The following is an 18428-nucleotide window of genomic DNA, read 5'->3' on the forward strand; positions in this document are numbered from 1 at the left end:
ATAATGTGAAAAAAACCCAGGTCATATACATTTTTTAATGCCTTAAGGGAGTTATATAAAGAAATTATTTAACAAATTATAACACGTGTGACTATGCTTTTATATAAACTATTTTTTGTGGTTGGTGTTAACATCGCACAAGCACTGTAAAGATTATCCGGCGATATTACACCTTTACTGCTGGAGGAGGACCTCAGTTGTCCTTTCGTGCATTATTTCTGGCATGAGCCGGTACCTGAGTAAAACCACCGACGTTCTGTTAACTTCCTAGCATGAAAGAATCAAATGTCTCCGGCAGTTTTTGAACCCATACCCATAGCGGTGAGGGGCAAGTGATTTGAAGTCCAGTTCCATTTAAAATTTAGCCTAAGATGCCACTATCAAAATATATATGTCACATTAGTTAAATTAAATATTTCACCTACCCTTATATCAAATACCATTTTTGGATTTTATTTGTTTTTTACATTATATTATTGATTATCTTAACCTGAGTCGATACCTATTTCTTCAATTTGTAGTTAAACGCAGGGACAGTTTTTCTTGTTTATTTCAAATAGTGATAGTAATTCGCAATTCATCTGATCAATAATTGAGAAACACTCTCGAAACCGTTCCAGAAACCAACCATTATTGAGCAATGGTGTAAAGGTTGTTGCCAAAGGAAACAATGGCTTGCTCCTGACAGGGTTTGAACTCAAAACGAAATGGTCCAAGGAAATTTAATTACATATTAAAAAAGAAACAAAATCTTAAATAGAATTAAAATTGGCATTGGAATAGAATTTATAAAACTAATTGCAGGAACGAACGTGGAAAGCTTAAGGTACTATCAACGTTGGTCTGTAAAATAGACATAATTGTTACATAACGTTTACTAATTAAATGACACATTCAGTGTCCGAAAATTGAACCTTTGTAGAATTTGATATGTCGCCAGAATAAATGTAAAAAAAAATAATTAATTCAATTAAAAAACAATTATTTGATATAAGATATTTGGTTTAAGGCATTTTATTCTGCTGAAATGAAGATATAAATAATGCTGTTCGGAGACTCTGTGGCAGTTATTCATTAGTTTATACACACACGTATGGACAAAATGGGTGTTTTTTAAAAGATTATTGTTTCGTCCCCATTTCTGTGTAAGAAATTATTTCATGTTCAGGGGCATTAATTAAAAAACCTTTTCCCCACGAATTTCCCCCTTAGAATTTTCCGTCTATTTAAGTTTCGGAGAAAGAAAAAAAAATTAAACCTTTTAAAGAATAAAAATTAAATTTTTTATTTAAAAAGAAAGCGGGGTAACAAGAGCTTTCATTACTTAAATTAAAACCCAAATCCCAAAAAACAGGAATTTAAGTTTTTAAAAATGAAATTCATATGGTTAGATAAAGATAAATTTTTAATTATAGTGACATGTGTTACAACACACACTATGAACATATTTTGAATAATAGAATAAGTCAACTGCCGGCCCTATTGGCCTATTAGTCAGCTTAAATAATAGACTAAATTAAGCACATGTGATGAAATGCTACGACATATTGCAATTGTTAGCTGCACTTGTTAAGTTTATGATGACAAATATATTTACAATATATAATATATAAATATGTACATAATTAATCACAAAAATGTGGAGTATGAAATTTATGAACATTACTAACTTTGCCTGGTATGAAATGCATTAACAATAAATTTACGAATATTGTCATTTAATATATACTTATAAATGAAATATGGAGAAATATTGATGAAATAAACTGCGTATTTTCATTTTCCGTATTTTCACTGTAAAAATTTATTTTTCACTGCAGTGAAACATATTTTCCGTATTTTCACTGGTGTCTTGCCGGACTACTTTCTTTTAAATTCTGCCAGTACACAAAATTTAAGGGAAAGTCTTTCAAATTTTATCGCAAAAAAGTGAAAAATGTATATAATAAACAGAAAATTCAAGTTTTTTCTATAATTACATGATTTATTTTCATCTTGTGGCATGAAAATTACCATATTTCACTCGTGGCTACCGCCACTCATGAAATATTTATTTTCATACCACTCGATGAAAATAAATCATGTATTTATAGAAAAACTTGAATATCCTCTATTTAATAACACACATATTATTCTTTCATATGATATCTGCAGGGCAAATAAACAGCGTCGGGGCACAAGAGATACGACCCCAAAAGGCTGGCAATTTGAAGGCAGTAGAAAATTGGTTACTGTATATAAAACTCGGCAATGACGAGGTGTGCGCAGGTGTGCAACTTTCTGACGATTGGGTACTTACCCTTGCTGACTGTATTGATAAAAAATTGTAAGACATTATATCATATTTATTTAAATATATTTATTCGATAGATGTACATTATGTATGATGAACAATATTTTCACAATACATTTTGGGATTGGACAGAATGGTATGAAAGCTATGAGTGTCCTTTCCCATATTGAATTACCATATATGTATTACTTGATGATCATTTATCTTTGTCTTATTTATATTTTACCAATGCATCTAACTGTCTGGGAAAGGGGAATTTCATTGGAGGAAAATAAAGCGGCATAATGACGTGGAATTGCAGACTTGGTTTGAATGAGCCTATTCATGAGGGAAAGTGCAATATCCCTCACGCAACCTAGCACCGGCTTAAACGGTATTTAATCGTCCGCACTGCATTTGTTGGAATCAATGATCGTTGTAGGATCAGAAAACAACTCTGAAGTAAAGGTAGATGGTGACTTATACGTTTTTCACACGGCACTTGTTACCTGCTCTACAACGATTGATCACGAATATGAGATAGGATGATTATATGACCTGCCAATATAATCATAAAACAAGCAATATGTGAAAAAAGCTTTAACATCTAATAAAATGAATGGTTATATACTTTAACTACAAGTCATGTGTTTTTCTAAATTTTAGCAAGCTTACAAAATACAGCATTGTTTACAAAGACGGTTCAAGGAAGGTTATTGCCGAAGACCGGGTAAGTGTGATGTTTTAATGTAAGAGACTTTGAAACCATTCGTAAAATGAACATATCACGCACACTGACATTTTTCATTAGTATCTTAAATTGAAAATAATAGATCTGATTCACATATTCTGGGAGTTAATGGCACTAACTGCATTATATGATAGAAACGGAATGCATATACTAGACCATCTGCTATACAGGTATAAGATTGATTTTGAATAGTCTTTCCTTATCCTGTTTTTTCTTTCTTTCCTCGTCCTTTTCTTTTTGTTTGGTAAATATTCACATATGCTATAAAAATGTTATTTCACTTATGGACATTAATTCATCTATTTAAGGACTCCGTTGGAAAGTTATTTATCCTTCTTAAGATTGAAAAGGAAAAAGAACCAACAAAAACAAAGTTCACACAACTTGCTGACTCTATGTTACCCTCTTCAGAGTACAAGTTTCATCTGTACAATCGAGACGATTCTGGTAAATTATAAAAAAAATTATAAATTCGAGAGGATAAGATATACGTATATAGTTTGTTCAATAAAATTGTTAAAAAAAAAACAACTTTTATTCAACAACATTTTGATATCTTAGTTCGTAAATGTATTTAGATAACGCTTGAATTATTTGTCTAGAACTAAAGTAATTAAATAAATGCTGGCTTTCTCATTCAAAGTATACATTTGTTATCAATAATGAAACATAGTGAAAGAAAAAAATATTAATATGCGATTCAGAAAATAAACAACAAACTCCTTGATAAAAGGGTTCAACCCCTCAAAATGTTGTGATTGATTAACGTTTGGAATAGATATTTAGTTATCAACAATGAAGTCTTGAGTAAGTATTTCATAAATTCTTTGTTTTACGATTCTATTCCCGATCACTTTGGTTATAACTGTATCCTTTTGGTTTAATATTACAGATAAAATAATTGCAAATGAAGTCGATTTTGTCAGAGGCACTCAATGTGAGAAGGAAGGAATTGATGGCAATTTTGGCGAGACACATAAATGTGTTCAATGCAACATGAATAAAAAAGCTAGATGTCTAGTATGTTGAAATTGAAATTTACGGAAGCTTATCAGGGCCTACAGTTGATGAGATGTTTTGCGCTACGTCGACTTATTTCTATTCGCATTGATAGGATGCTTTTGCATTTCTCAAAAGACAACTGACAAAGATGAAATGCTTTTAGGCATTGCAACTGAATTTTTCTCGATATGCTTGAAGCTTTTGTCTCTTCAACAAAATATTGTCGAAACTTCGTGATTTCACGACTTTGCTGAAATATTAAGTAAGACGCAAATACGTAACTTGCATTGACAAATAGATCACGTAATTCAACAAAAGTGTTTTGGCTATAATTAAAAACTTCTATGTATTACGTTGAAATCATTACGTCTCTGTGGAATGTTTTATGTATTACGTACGGAAGCTTATCATGGCCTCCACTAATCTAAAAGTTTCACGTCATGTCAACTTGTTTCTTCTCGTTTTGACCAAAACATTTCATGAAGATGTTATGATTAATACGTAATACATAAAACATTCCATGAAGACGTTATGACTAATACTTAATACGTAGAAGTTTTTAATCATTGCAAAAAAACTTTGTTGAATTACGTGAGCAATTTGTCAATGCGAGTAACACCTTTGCGTATTACTAAATAAAACAGCAAAGTTGTCCAATCATGAAGCGCATTTTTTTTACTAGATTTTTGTCAAAGAAACAAAAGCATCAATCATAACGATAAAGGTTCAGTTGCAATGCCTAAAACCTTCTAACCTTGTCAGTAAATTTTATTCAGACTTGCAAAATCATCTCATCAATGCAAACACGAATTATTTCGACTAAGCGCAAAACATCTCATCAAATGTAGGCCCTGATAAGCTTCCTTAATGCACAATACCTTTCCAAAAGATAATTACTTTGGTATTTTTGATTTTATTCTAATCGTATTAAAACAATAATCGTATAAAAAGTAGTGATAAATTAAGGAAGATCCTATTAGAAATTTCGATTGTCTAAAGACATCTATGTACTAATGGCTGTTTCGAAATCTTAAAATATATTCTCTTATCCTGAGAAAAAAATAAGAGATGTTTTTTCAGACTTACTTTTTAGAGATGTTTTTTAAGAAGATGATCGCATCTAAGATTTGCTAATTAGTTGTGAAGAGGAAGTAAGGGTCTGTGGCGACTTGTACATTTTGAACACGGCACTTTATTTTCTTCCTTTTTTTGACACACATAAAAATTCTTGCTTTGATTACTAATTTACCATATTATACGAAATGGTTCTTATAGAACTAATTAACAACACTCATTCATAATTCAAAATTTTAAAACAAAGATGTACTGTCAGTTCTAATTGGTGTGAAAATTCGTGCCTTGGTGCAACCGCCTGTGACCTGGCTTCGTTGGGAGGATATTGCACCCAGTCATTAAGAAATCAATTGTTATATTTTATGAAAATTTTAGCCAGGAAGTCCAGTGTTTGGATCCAAGAAAAAAGAAATCATTCTGCAAGGACTTGCAGTCACATCATCTGATCCTTGCTCATCACAGCTTCAATCTATTGCAGTCATAAAACCGCAAGTTAACTGGATCAACTCGGTCATTATTGGTATTTATTTAGAAAAAATATAATTTCAATGCCATTCTCCTGTTCTATATTTTGTAAAATTTTCTCAAAACAATTTCTCAAATACTGCTGAACCCATCTGGCAACTTAGAAAAAAAAAGAAGAAGAAACAAAAACAACAACAACAAAAATCCCTACTGTATTTATCCACTGTAAGTAAAAGTGTTACAAATTTTCTCTTCTGAAAAATTACACTGCTCCTCTACGTTTTCAACATTGATACATACATATTTTACAACTTGTATATGTAATGCATATACTTGTTAGACGTTGTATTTAAATATTATCAGATTGCGGTCCAATTAAAACTTTTCGGAATGGCAAGGTGAAGCTGAACAAAAAATCTGCGACAACAATAGGATCCACAGCGATTATTAGATGTGATCCTGGGTATGAGGCAACTCAAAAGAAAATCGTTTGCATAGGAAACGGGAAATGGGAAAAAACAAGTTGCGAATTAAAAGGTAAGGGCTAGCTATTCATATTAAATAACGTGCATTTTCACTATGTGACAGATAAGGAAATGGCAGTGTTATGAGGTTTAGGATCAACAGCCTGGTTGTTGTGAAATTATATACAGTTTACAGGAACAATAAGCTGACAACTGTATTTTGCTTACGGGACTTCGGTGGTTCTATTCAGATGCCTGTTTGTTCATGAAGTAATGCGGAGGTCTTCCTCCACCAGTAAAGCTGGTCATCTGGCCTATACTGTGTTGGTGCGTTGACGTTAAACCTATTTATACTTAGCTATATTACTAACAAGACATCTGTATTATAACTTATAATATACAGATTTAAGTTGTGTATCATTCGCATACAGATGTTTATATCAACTCACAAGTAGACTTTTTTCTTCTTATTAATTATATTTATAGTGTTTCTAAATCGCTGTCACTGTATAGATATGAAGAAGAGATTGTTTTTGATTTGTTTAAACAAAAGGATTTATATTATTTAGTTCATGTTACAAATAGTTTCTTTTCAAACGGACATAATTATCATATTTTTTTATAAATGCCTTTTACAATTAATTAATTAATTAATTAATTGAAAGTCATACTTATCAATATTTGTTTTATATCTGCTTGCTCTTTATTTTTTCAAATGTGTACAAATTGGCACTTTATGACACTTAATTTAACATAGAATGAGATAAAGATGCTTCTTTTTTTAATCTGACAATTTCAGATTGCGGAGCCGTTGACAAAATCCAAAATGGGAAATTAACCTTAGACGATGCATCATCATCGACAATTGGGGCAACAGCGACAGTTGAATGTGATCCTGGCTATAAGGCAAGCCGCGAAAAAATAAAGTGCCTAAAAACTGGGAAATGGGGAAAATCAAGTTGCAAAATAAAAGGTACTATTTAAATTATAACATACATAGTTATCATACAATGATATTATAAGAATTGAACTATAAATACAATACAGAACAATAGAACTTTGTGTTTATTTACATAAAAGATTATAAATGCAAAAAAGAGAGGTATCATTGTATTCCCCAAACCACTTGAAAAGCATAAAGAATAGATATTCATTTATAAGTAACAATACTGGAATTGCTTAGCTTCTGCTGGTTAGATCATGTTGCAAGCCAGGCGCAAGTTCTCTGTGATGATTGATTTGATAACAAAAATGTTGTTCACTTGGTATTCCAAGGAAGCTGGCTACAATGATTGACCAACTTGTTATGACTTAAAATGTATTAAATAGGTCAATAAAAAACAACAACAATAAACAACAACAAAAACATACAATAAAAGAAAATCAAGAATTAAAATGGTTCAGCAAAAGTTCTGCCATTCAAAGAATTATCTTCATTACGTTTTTAAATTATAAAACCCCAAGGACTTTATGACTTAATGATTAATTTTCATATTCAAGTGATTCTACATACAAATAAAATTAATGTTATTAGTGGAAAAAGTTGGCACTCAATTCAGGAAAAGTATTAAAGTATATATATCTTGACCCATGTGTATCGAATCTAGGAGCTTCGGTATCATTTGCCATTATTGCCATTTAAACTAATATCATATTAAAAGTGATCCAATTGTTAAGTTGTCTTTCATAGACTGTTTCTCCTTCAACAAACACTTATATATCGAAAGGGTTTGTATATTCGATTCATTGTCGAAACATTTGTAAAGCATGCTTTCTATATATAATTTAAAAGATATCAAGATATTGATTTGCATCATCGTCTAGTGAGATTCATGAAATATTGACACCGCGATAACAATAACCTTATTTTTCTTATTGTGCCCATCCTTTTCAATTTAATATAACTGTAAATAATTTATTTTAAAATGGCATCCTTCAATACAGGTATCACAAGTTTTTATCTGAACTTTCAAATTAGATTTCACAAAAGACTATAATTTGAATTAGACATTTGAATAAGACAACTCGGAAAGAACGTTATTCAAGTATCAAATGATAACAATACGTTCTTGTACTTCTAATGAATTTTCTTCGGGGAATATGGAAGTCATCGTTCGGTTTGCTAAAATGCTTTATTGAAAATGATTCTAATTGCTTTTAAAACATCGTCAGATTGCGGGCCTGTTAAGAACGTTCGTAAAGGAATAGTAATCCTTGACAATAAATCGACATCGACGGTTGGAGCAACAGCAACTTTGAAATGTTTTCCAGGGTATAAACCCAACCAAGAGAAAATAGTTTGCATGAACACAGGGAAATGGGAAGAAACAAGGTGCAAAATCAAAGGTAGTTTTCAACGCATGTTTTTTGTTTCTCCATGATTTATCCAGAAATGCTATAAACACATCATCTGTTCAACATTAACTGTTAACTTATCTTTATTTCTCAGACTTCAGGACTCGTTAATACCCTGAATTATGTTACTTGACAAAATAATCCGCATTTAAATCCATTTTGTTACCAATAAGTGATTTTTAAATATCAATATTACATATGATATTTTGTAAAATGTTTAAAGGTGTAAGTGAATTATTATTATTATTATCATTATTATTATTATTATTATTATAATTATTATTATTATTGATTATGGTGACATATTTCTGCCAAACTTAGCCATTAAATTATCGCGTTAACTACCTTATTTAATTGTTAGTTTACGGTTCACACAAGAAATAACAATGCAGAGTTTGTTAAAATGTTGCTGGTAAGATCTTGTGGCGAGCCAGCGCAAGTTCTCTGATTTTTCTTTATTACTTGCGGAGAAGTTATTAATAACTGATAGATAAGTATTCAAAGGAAGCTGGTCACCATGATTGACCGACAAGTTATAAACAAAAGAATGTCTTAAAATCGGCAAAAGGAAAATACTTGAGACAAGAATGTTTAACAACAAGGAGCCCAGATTGACCGTAATCAAAAACGGGACAGGGCACAAGGCAGAGCACGGACAAGCTAATCACTAAAATAATCAATAATTTGTAACTGCTAAGGAATTCAAAGAAAAAACAACAAATGATTGAACAATTTGCAAACCACAAACCAAAGATCTTATGTTTTAATGATTGTGTTTCCTACTCAAATGAGGCTACATACAAATTAAAAAAATGTTTTCATTGGTAAAAGTTGGCACTAAGTTCAAGGATATCTATCTCGACCCCTGAAGTATCGAATCTAAGAGGCTTAAAACGGTGCCATGTGACCTATACTCTGTTGGTGCAGTGACGTAAAGCCGAACAACTGTTTAGACAGGGCCATAATAATATGTACCAGTAAGGCATGTGTACTATAGATAAAAATATACAGAAATATGTTATGTACCATTTGCAAACAAACGTGTATAACATTTATGTATTTTCTTTCTTCTTATTTTTTATATTAATTGTATCTCTAAATCGTTGTTACTGTATAAATATGTAAACGAGCATATTATTTTTTATTTCATATTTAACACAAGTGTTTCTATTTTTTAGTTTATCATGTTTATAAAGTTACATGTAGTTTCTTTTTAATAGCACATACTTATTATATTTATTTATATATGCCTTTCACAATTTATTAATTAATTAATTAATTGAAAGTCATACTGATCAATTTGTTTTATATCTGCTTGCTTTTTAATTTTTCAAATGTGTACAAATTGGCACTTTATGACACTTAATTTAACATAGAATGAGATAAAGATGCTTCTATTTTTTAATCTGACAATTTCAGATTGCGGAGCCGTTGAAAATATCCAAAATGGGAAATTAACCTTAGACGATGCATCATCATCGACAATGGGGGCAACAGCGACAGTTGAATGTGATCCTGGCTATAAGGCAAGCCGCGAAAAAATAAAGTGCCTAAAAACTGGGAAATGGGGAAAATCAAGTTGCAAAATAAAAGGTACTATTTAAATTATAACATACATAATTAAAATGATATTATAAGAATTAAACTATAAATACAATACAGAACAATATACCTTTGTGTATATTTACATAAAAACATAAATATTAGATTATTCCTCCAACCACTTGAAATGCATAAAGAATAGATATTTATTTATAAGTAACAATGCTTGAATTGCTAAGCTACTGCTTGTTAGATCATGTTGCAAGCCAGGCGCAAGTTCTCTTTGATGGTTGATTTGATAACAGAAATGTTGTTCACTTGGTAATCCAAGGAAGCTGGCTACAATGATTGACCAACTTGTTATGACCTAAAATGTATTAGATAGGTCAATAAAAAATTTAAAAAACAACAACAAAAAACAACAACAAAATACAAAACAAATAAACATACAAATAAAGAAAATCAAGAATTGAAATGGCTCAGCAAAAGTTCCGCCATTCAAAGAATTATCTTCATCACGTATTTAAATTTAAAAACAAACAAGGAGTTTTTGAATTAATGATTGATTTTCCTATTCAAGTGATTCTACAAACAAATTAAATTAATGTTATCAGTGGGAAAAGTTGGCACTCATTTCAGGAAAGGTATTTAAGTATATAAGGAGCTTCGGGATCATTTGCCATTATTGCCATTTAAACTAATATTATATTAAAAGTGATCCAATTGGTAAGTTGTCTTTCATAGACTGTTTTTCCTTTAACAAACACTTATATATCGAAAGGGTTTTTTATATTCGTTATATTGTCGCAGGCTTTCTATATGATAATTCTAAAGACAGCAAGATATTAATTCGCATGTAAATAATTTATTTTAAAATGGCATCCTTGCCATTCAATACAGATATCACAAGTTTTTATTTGAACTTTCCACAAAGAAGTTTACCATTAGATTTCACATAGGACTATCATTTGAATTAGACATTTAAATAAGACAACTCGGAAACAACATTATTCAAGTATCAAATGATAACAGTACGTTCTTGTACTTTATAATATTACCATAAATAAATGAACTTTCATGCAGGAATATTGAGGTCATCGTTTGGTTAGCCAGAGTGTCTAATTAAAAATGATTCTATTTGTTTTTTTCAAAAATCGTCAGTGTAAAATCAAAGGTAGTTTTCAACGCATATTTTTTGTTTCTCAATTTTATCAAGAAATGCTATAAACACACCATCTGTTTAACATTAACTGTTAACTTGTTTTTATTTCTCAGACTTTTGGACTCGTAAGTGCCATGAATTCAGTAACTTGACAAAATAATCCACATTTTTATCCATTTTGTTACCAATAAGTATTTTTTAAATATCAAGAATGCATATGATATTTTGTAAAATGTTTAAAGGTGTTACTGAATTAGTATTATCATTATTAATATCAATATTATTATTATAATTATTTTTATAATAATAATAATAATAATAATAATAATAATAATAATAAAATGATAATAAAAAAAAATAATAATTATTATTATTATTATTATTTATGGTGACATATTTCTGCTAAAATTAACCATAAAATTATCGCGTTAACTGTCTTATCTAATAGTTAGTTTGCGGTTCGCACAAGAAATAACAAATATTGATCAGAATAACAAGATATTTCTTTTCTGTTTGATAGATATTTAAATTTCAAAAGTATATTGAAATGTGTACATTATTCGTCCGTTTTTAACTTGAAATTATATACATTTTGACAAGTATATATGAAACACAAATAAAGTCTATCAAGCTATGTTTGATGATGTTTTGTTTGAAACTGAATTTATTGAACGAGTTAAATAAAATGATATTATAATATTGTTTTTATTCAACGAGTTTAATAAATTTAGTAATGAACTCAAACGAATTTAATATTCTATTTATCACATACCAAAAATAAAGACCGTTTGAAGTGATTAAGAAACATTTTTCATTGACTCGCCTATAGTATTACGCTCACATTAAACGCGTCTTGAAGCTATGTTTTTATAAAAAAATTTACGGAGTCGCAAAATCAGCACGGGAATGTGATAAGAACCATTTTCCCGCCTATGTTTTACGTCATGATATCAATTTTAAATGTAATTAATTTAACCATTATGCAGACTGTGGGTCTCAATTAAATGTCACCAATGGTAAAGTGCACTATAACGCAACAACGTTTGGATCATTCGCTTCTCTGTTCTGCGATAGAGGATATGATGGAAACGGGACAATAAGCTGCCTTGAAACTGGCAGTTGGGAAACACCACCAAGATGTTCTATAAAAGGTCCATTTGAATTTTTATCAATTTCAAACTTTGTTTAATAGTAAAAACTTTTGTCAATAAATTTGTTATATATACATTTAACTACAATGTAAGCCCGGACGTAAATGATTTATAAATGTATTTTATTACTGTATGGGTAATTCGAAAAAAAAAGATCTGTCCCATTATAACCTTATTGGTATTGTGCACATTATCTTATTTTTGTATATCTCCTTTATATATTTTACATCCAAAATTTGTCTTATGTATTTTTTTTGAAATATGATATATATCTATTTAAAAAAGTACCGCTAGGACAACGTTAAAAAAATTAAAATCTGGAACAGGAATATACAATTTCATTGTTGGATAACGCTACTTATAAAAAAGATGATTCTGTTACATGACGTTAAAGATTAAATGTCCCATGGACACTATACAAAATATATGTTTCCTTCCATTTTCTTACACAAATGTTTTATATTAATCAATGGACCTCTGAGTGTCTCACTCAAAATTCAAAAGACTGTTCTTGTAATTCTTTAGTTGACCAGAGCAAATTTCACGCACATTAATTTGTAGCTAAACAAAGAACAAAAATCTTTATGTGATTTGTTAAGATTTTTTACCGTTGGTTATCCTGTATGATATTTTACGCGTTTTTACCACTGGTCGTCCTGTGTCAGTACGTGCGAGCTTACAATTTTGTTTTTATGTGGCCATGGGTACAATAGGAAACAGTAGATTGTCTTTGTTAGTAAGTTTGAGGCTTTTTGTGTACGAAAATAGGATAAAATGATCTGGAAACAAAACATTTAGTAGCTATTCTTTTTTCACTGTACAATTTCACAAATGCTCAACTCACTGTGAGAAAACTTTCATTCTAGGTAATCCTTACAATGAAGTTGAATTACCTCTTGTCCGCTTATGTTTAACGTCATGATATCAATTTCAAATGAAACACCACCAAGATGTTCTATTAAAGGTCAATTATAATTTTCATCAATCTCAAACTTTGTTTAATATAAAGACCTTTTGTCAATTAATTAGTTGTATATATTTTTACTACAATGAATTGCTGCACGTTAATGTGTCATATGTATGACAGTATAGAACATCAAAACACGATCTATCAAGGATTACACCGTTATACTTAATAGGTATTTTACACAATATGTGTTTTATATCATCATCTTTATATTGTGTCATTCTATGATGTTCATACTTTAATAAGAAATTTGGCAAAGCCTTTGAGCGGGAAAGTCGGTTAAACAATCGTTCATATTTTACTTAACATTTTCCGTTTTAAGGGTGTCATTCGGTATTTCATGCACCACTTCTGTTTTCACCTGGACTATTATTTTTAAGCCGAAAAGCTGAGGAATTAGTTAATTCTAGGTATTCTATTTAATCGTTACAGAAAATATATAGAGGCTATTATTAGAGTGTAAGTTTATACTGAATTTATTGAACGAGTTAAATAAAATGATATTTTAATAAGCTGCCTTGACACTGGTAGTTGAGAAACACCACCGAGATGTTCTATTAAAGGTCAATTTGAAATTTTATCAATTTCAAACTTTGTTTAATAGTAAAAACTTTTGTCAATACATTTGTTATATATACATTTAACTACAATGTAAGCTCGGACGTTAATGATTTATAAATGTATTTTATAATAATTACTGTATGGGTAATTCGAAAAAAGTTCTGTCCCATTATAACCTTTAAGGTATTGTGCACATTATCTTGTTTTTGTATATCACCTTTATATATTTTCATCCGAAATTTGTCTTATGTTATTTTTTCTTAAATATGATATATATCTATTTAAAAATGTACTGCTAGGACAACGTTAAAAATTAAAATCTGGAACAGGAATATACAACTTCATGGTTGGATAACGTGACTGATAAAAAATGATTCTGTTTCATGACGTTAAAGATTCAATGTCCAAGGGACACTATACAAAACAAAATATATGTTTCCTTTCAATTTCTTACACAAATGTTTAATATTAATCAATGGACCCCTGAGTGTCTCACTCAAAATTCAAAAGACTATTCTTGAATTTTTTAGTTGACCAGAGCAAATGTAGCTAAACAAAGAACAAAAATCTTTATGTGATTTATTATGTTTTTTACCGTTGGTTATCCTGTATGATCTATTACGAGTTTTTACCACTGGTCGTCCTGTGTCAGTACGTGCGAGCTTACAATTTTGTTTTTATGTGGCCATGGGTACAATAGGAAACAGTAGATTGTCTTTGTTAAAAAGTTTGATGCTTTTTGTGTACGAAAATAGGATAAAATGATCCGGAAACAAAATATTTAGCAGCTATTCTTTTTTCACTGTACGATTTCACAAATGCCCAACTCACTGTGAGAATACTTTCATTCTAGGTATTCTAGGTAATCCTTACAATGAAGTTGAATTACCTCTTTTCCGCTTATGTTTAACGTCATGATATCAATTTCAAATGTAACTAATTAATTTAACCATTATTCAGACTGTGGGTCTCCATTAAATGTCACCAATGGTAAAGTGCACTATAACGCAACAACGTTTGGATCAATCGCTTCTCTGGTCTGTGATAGAGGATATGATGGAAACGGAGCAATAAGCTGCCTTGACACTGGCAGTTGGGAAACACCACCAAGATGTTCTATTAAAGGTCAATTTTAATTTTTATCAATTTCAAACTTTGTTTAATAGTAGGATTTTTTGTCAAAACATTGGTTATATATACATTTAACTACAATGTAAGCGCGAACGTTCATGATTTATAAATGTAATTCATTTGTTACTGTATAGGTAATTCGAAAAAAGATCTGTCCCCGTATTACCTTATAGGTATTGTACACATTATCTTATTTTCTATATCCCCTTTATCTATTTTTCATTCAATATTTGTTATTTTTTAGATATGATATATATCTATTTAAAAGATGTACCGCTAGGACAACGTTAAAAAATTAAATTCTCGAACAGGAACATAAAACTTCATGATTCGATAACTTTACTGATAAAACAATTTATTCTGTTTCATGACGTTTAATGTTAAATGTCCCAGGGACCTTATACACAATATATGTTTCCTCCTTATCTCTTCCCAAAATGTAATTTATTAATCAATCGACCCCTGAGTGTCTCACTCAAATATCAAAAGACTGTTCTTGTATTTTATTAGCTGATCAGAGCAAATTTCATTCACATTTGTAGCTAAACAAAGAACAAAAATCTTTATGTGATTTATTATGATTACCGTTGGCCATCCTGTGTGATTTACTATGATTTTTTACCATTGGTCATCCTGTGTCAGAAGTGCGCGCTTACAATTTTGTTTTATGTGGCCATGGGTACAATAGGAAACAGTAAATTGTTCTTTGTTTCCAGATTGTTAAAAAGTTTCAAGCTATTCGTGTTTTTTGAAATTCTACAAGCTTTTCTGTATATATTTTGACGTGTTTATATGAAATATAAGTTAAAGTGTTTTTAGCTATGTCTGATGATGTTTACTTTTGAATCAAAATAACGGTAAAATTATGCCGTTTTTTTTAAATAGTGTACGAAAATATGATAAAATGATCCGGATACAAAATATATAGCAGCTATTCTTTTTTTTCACTGTACGATTTCACAAATGCTCAACTCACTGTGAGGAATACTTTCATTCTATGTATTCTAGGAAATCCTTACAATGAAGTTGAATAACGTCTCTTTCGCTTTTGTTTAGCGTCTTGATATCAATTTTAAATGTAACTAATTAATTTAACCATTTGTAGACTGTGGGTCTCAATTAAATGTGACTAATGGTAAGTTGCACTATAACGCAACAACGTATGGATCAATCGCTTCTCTGGTCTGTGATAGAGGATATGATGGAAACGGGACAATAAGCTGCCTTGACACTGGTAGTTGGGAAACACCACCAAGATGTTCTATTAAAGGTCAATTTTAATTTTTATCAATTTCAATCTTTGTTTAATAGTAAAAACTTTTGTCAATGCATTGCTTACATTTATATTTAACTACAATATAAGCCAGGAAGTAAATGATTTATAAATTTATTTTATTTGTTACTGTATACTTTAGGTAATTCAAAAAAAAATCTGTCCCCGTATTACCTTATAGGTATTGTACACACTATTTTACTTTGTATATCACCTTTATATATTTTTCATTCAATATTTGTCTTATGTTATTTTGTTTTTAAATATTATATATATCTATTTAAAAGATGTACCGCTAGAACAACGTTAAAAAAATTAAATTCTCGAACAGGAACATACAACTTCATGATTCGATAACTTACTGATAAACAATTTATTCTGTTTCATGACGTTTAATGTTAAATGTCCCAGGGACCTTATACATAATATATGTTTCCTCCTTATCCCTTCCCAAAATGTAATTTATTAATCAATCGACCCCTGAGTGTCTCACTCAAATATCAAAAGACTGTTCTTGTATCTTATTAGCTGATCAGAGCAAATTTCACTCACATTTGTAGCTAAACAAAGAACAAAAATCTTTATGTGATTTATTATGATTACCGTTGACCATCCTGTGTGATTTACTATGATTTTTTACCATTGGTCGTCCTGTGTCAGAAGTGCGCGCTTACAATTTTGTTTTATGTGGCCATGGGTACAATAGGAAACAGTAAATTGTTCTTTGTTTCCAGATTGTACACACTATTTTACTTTGTATATCACCTTTATATATTTTTCATTCAATATTTGTCTTATGTTATTTTGTTTTTAAATATTATATATATCTATTTAAAAGATGTACCGCTAGAACAACGGTAAAGGAACAGTAAAATTATGCCGTTTTTATTTAAATAGTGTACGGAAATAGGATAAAATGTTCCGGAAACAAAATATATAGCAGCTATTCTTTTTTCACTGTACGATTGTTTAAAAATGCCCCACTCACTTTCTTTCTAGGTATTCAAGGTAATCGTTACAATGGAGTTGAATATAAACCTTTTGTCTGCTTATGTTTATCGTCGTTATATAAATTTTAAATATAACTAATTAATTTAACCATTATTCAGACTGTGGGTCTCCATTAAATGTGACCAATGGTAAGTTGCACTATAACGCAACAACGTTTGGATCAACCGCTTCTCTTGTTTGTGATAGTGGATATGATGGAAACGGGACAATAAGCTGCCTTGACACTGGCAGTTGGGAAACACCACCGATATGTTCCTAAAGGTCAATTTAAATGTGTATCAATTTCAATCCTTTTTATTATTCGGAACTTTTGTCAATAAATTTGTAATGTGTATTTTACTGCAATGTAATCCCAGACGTTAATGATTTATAAATGAGTTATATGTATTACTGTATAGGATATTTGAAAAAGATCAAGCTAACACTGTATTACCTTATAGGTTGTTTTACACAATATGTCATTAGTTTTTATTTACACCTTTATATCGTGTCATTCGTTAATTTTTCTTACGTTTAACTTAATATAAAATTTTTGCAAAGCCTTTAAGCGGGAAAGTTGGTTACAAAAATCGTTCATTTTTACTTTAAATGTGTCATTCGGTATTTAATGCACTACTTCTGTTTTCACTCTGAACACCTCGTCGATTATTTTTAAGCCGAAAAGTTGCGATTGTTCCGTTATCGGAATACTTTGTATATTATTATAGTGTTTCATTAATATATGTCGGCGCCAAACTAGATATGACACTGAACATTTCACTGATAAATAAAGTTTCCTTTTAAAAGGAAACGCTTGCACAGTTGTGCCTTCATCCAAACCCTTTAAAATTGTTTTTTTTTTTTTTTTTGGTTTCAATTTATGATCACATTTTTTTTTGAATTACGGTATTTGTATATCATAAAGGGTTTTTTTTTTTTGAAAACCGAATATTTTTTGTCAAAACGATTTGAAATCTATTCTCTATTGTATAAAACTAATAAAGAATATGATCAATCGTAAAACTACTAACGTGATACTGAAGGAAAACAAGTGTGCACATTTCATTTCCCCTTTTTCGCAGCGAAATCATTCTTTTGCTTTATAGACAGGTAATTGCACTAAGATACTTCGTTACGTGGTACCAATTAACAAGCATGTATCAACTATGTTACACGATCACAAATAGACGATGCGCTAGGTGGCAAGGTTAATGATATGCATGGGCTATTTTTAGATTACCTCACCAAGAAGTTGGATCTAAATATAA

The 18428-nt window shown here is 30.2% G+C and overlaps 1 protein-coding gene and 1 long non-coding RNA gene across 2 annotated transcripts; both read left to right on the forward strand.

Annotated features, from left to right (window-relative positions):
• The first annotated feature begins 2118 nt into the window (after positions 1 to 2118).
• LOC132718332 (sushi, von Willebrand factor type A, EGF and pentraxin domain-containing protein 1-like) lies at positions 2119 to 14319 on the forward strand. The gene is made up of 11 exons (XM_060702036.1): positions 2119 to 2326; positions 2939 to 3002; positions 3332 to 3470; positions 3916 to 4043; positions 5475 to 5619; positions 5928 to 6101; positions 6828 to 7001; positions 8201 to 8374; positions 9803 to 9976; positions 12074 to 12238; positions 14297 to 14319. The coding sequence occupies exons 1-11, from the start codon at positions 2142 to 2144 to the stop codon at positions 14317 to 14319; spliced, it is 1545 nt and encodes a 514-aa protein (XP_060558019.1). The 5' UTR covers positions 2119 to 2141.
• Positions 14320 to 14705: 386 nt separating this feature from the next.
• Positions 14706 to 17432, forward strand: LOC132718333 (uncharacterized). The gene is made up of 3 exons (XR_009624075.1): positions 14706 to 14891; positions 16003 to 16167; positions 17280 to 17432. It is a non-coding gene; the product is annotated as an uncharacterized LOC132718333 (long non-coding RNA).
• Positions 17433 to 18428: the final 996 nt, after the last annotated feature.

The sequence above is a fragment of the Ruditapes philippinarum genome, unplaced genomic scaffold (assembly GCF_026571515.1).
Source record: "Ruditapes philippinarum isolate M1 unplaced genomic scaffold, ASM2657151v2 ctg2909_1_1_1_1, whole genome shotgun sequence".
In the NCBI taxonomy this organism is placed as follows: Eukaryota; Metazoa; Mollusca; class Bivalvia; order Venerida; family Veneridae; genus Ruditapes; species Ruditapes philippinarum.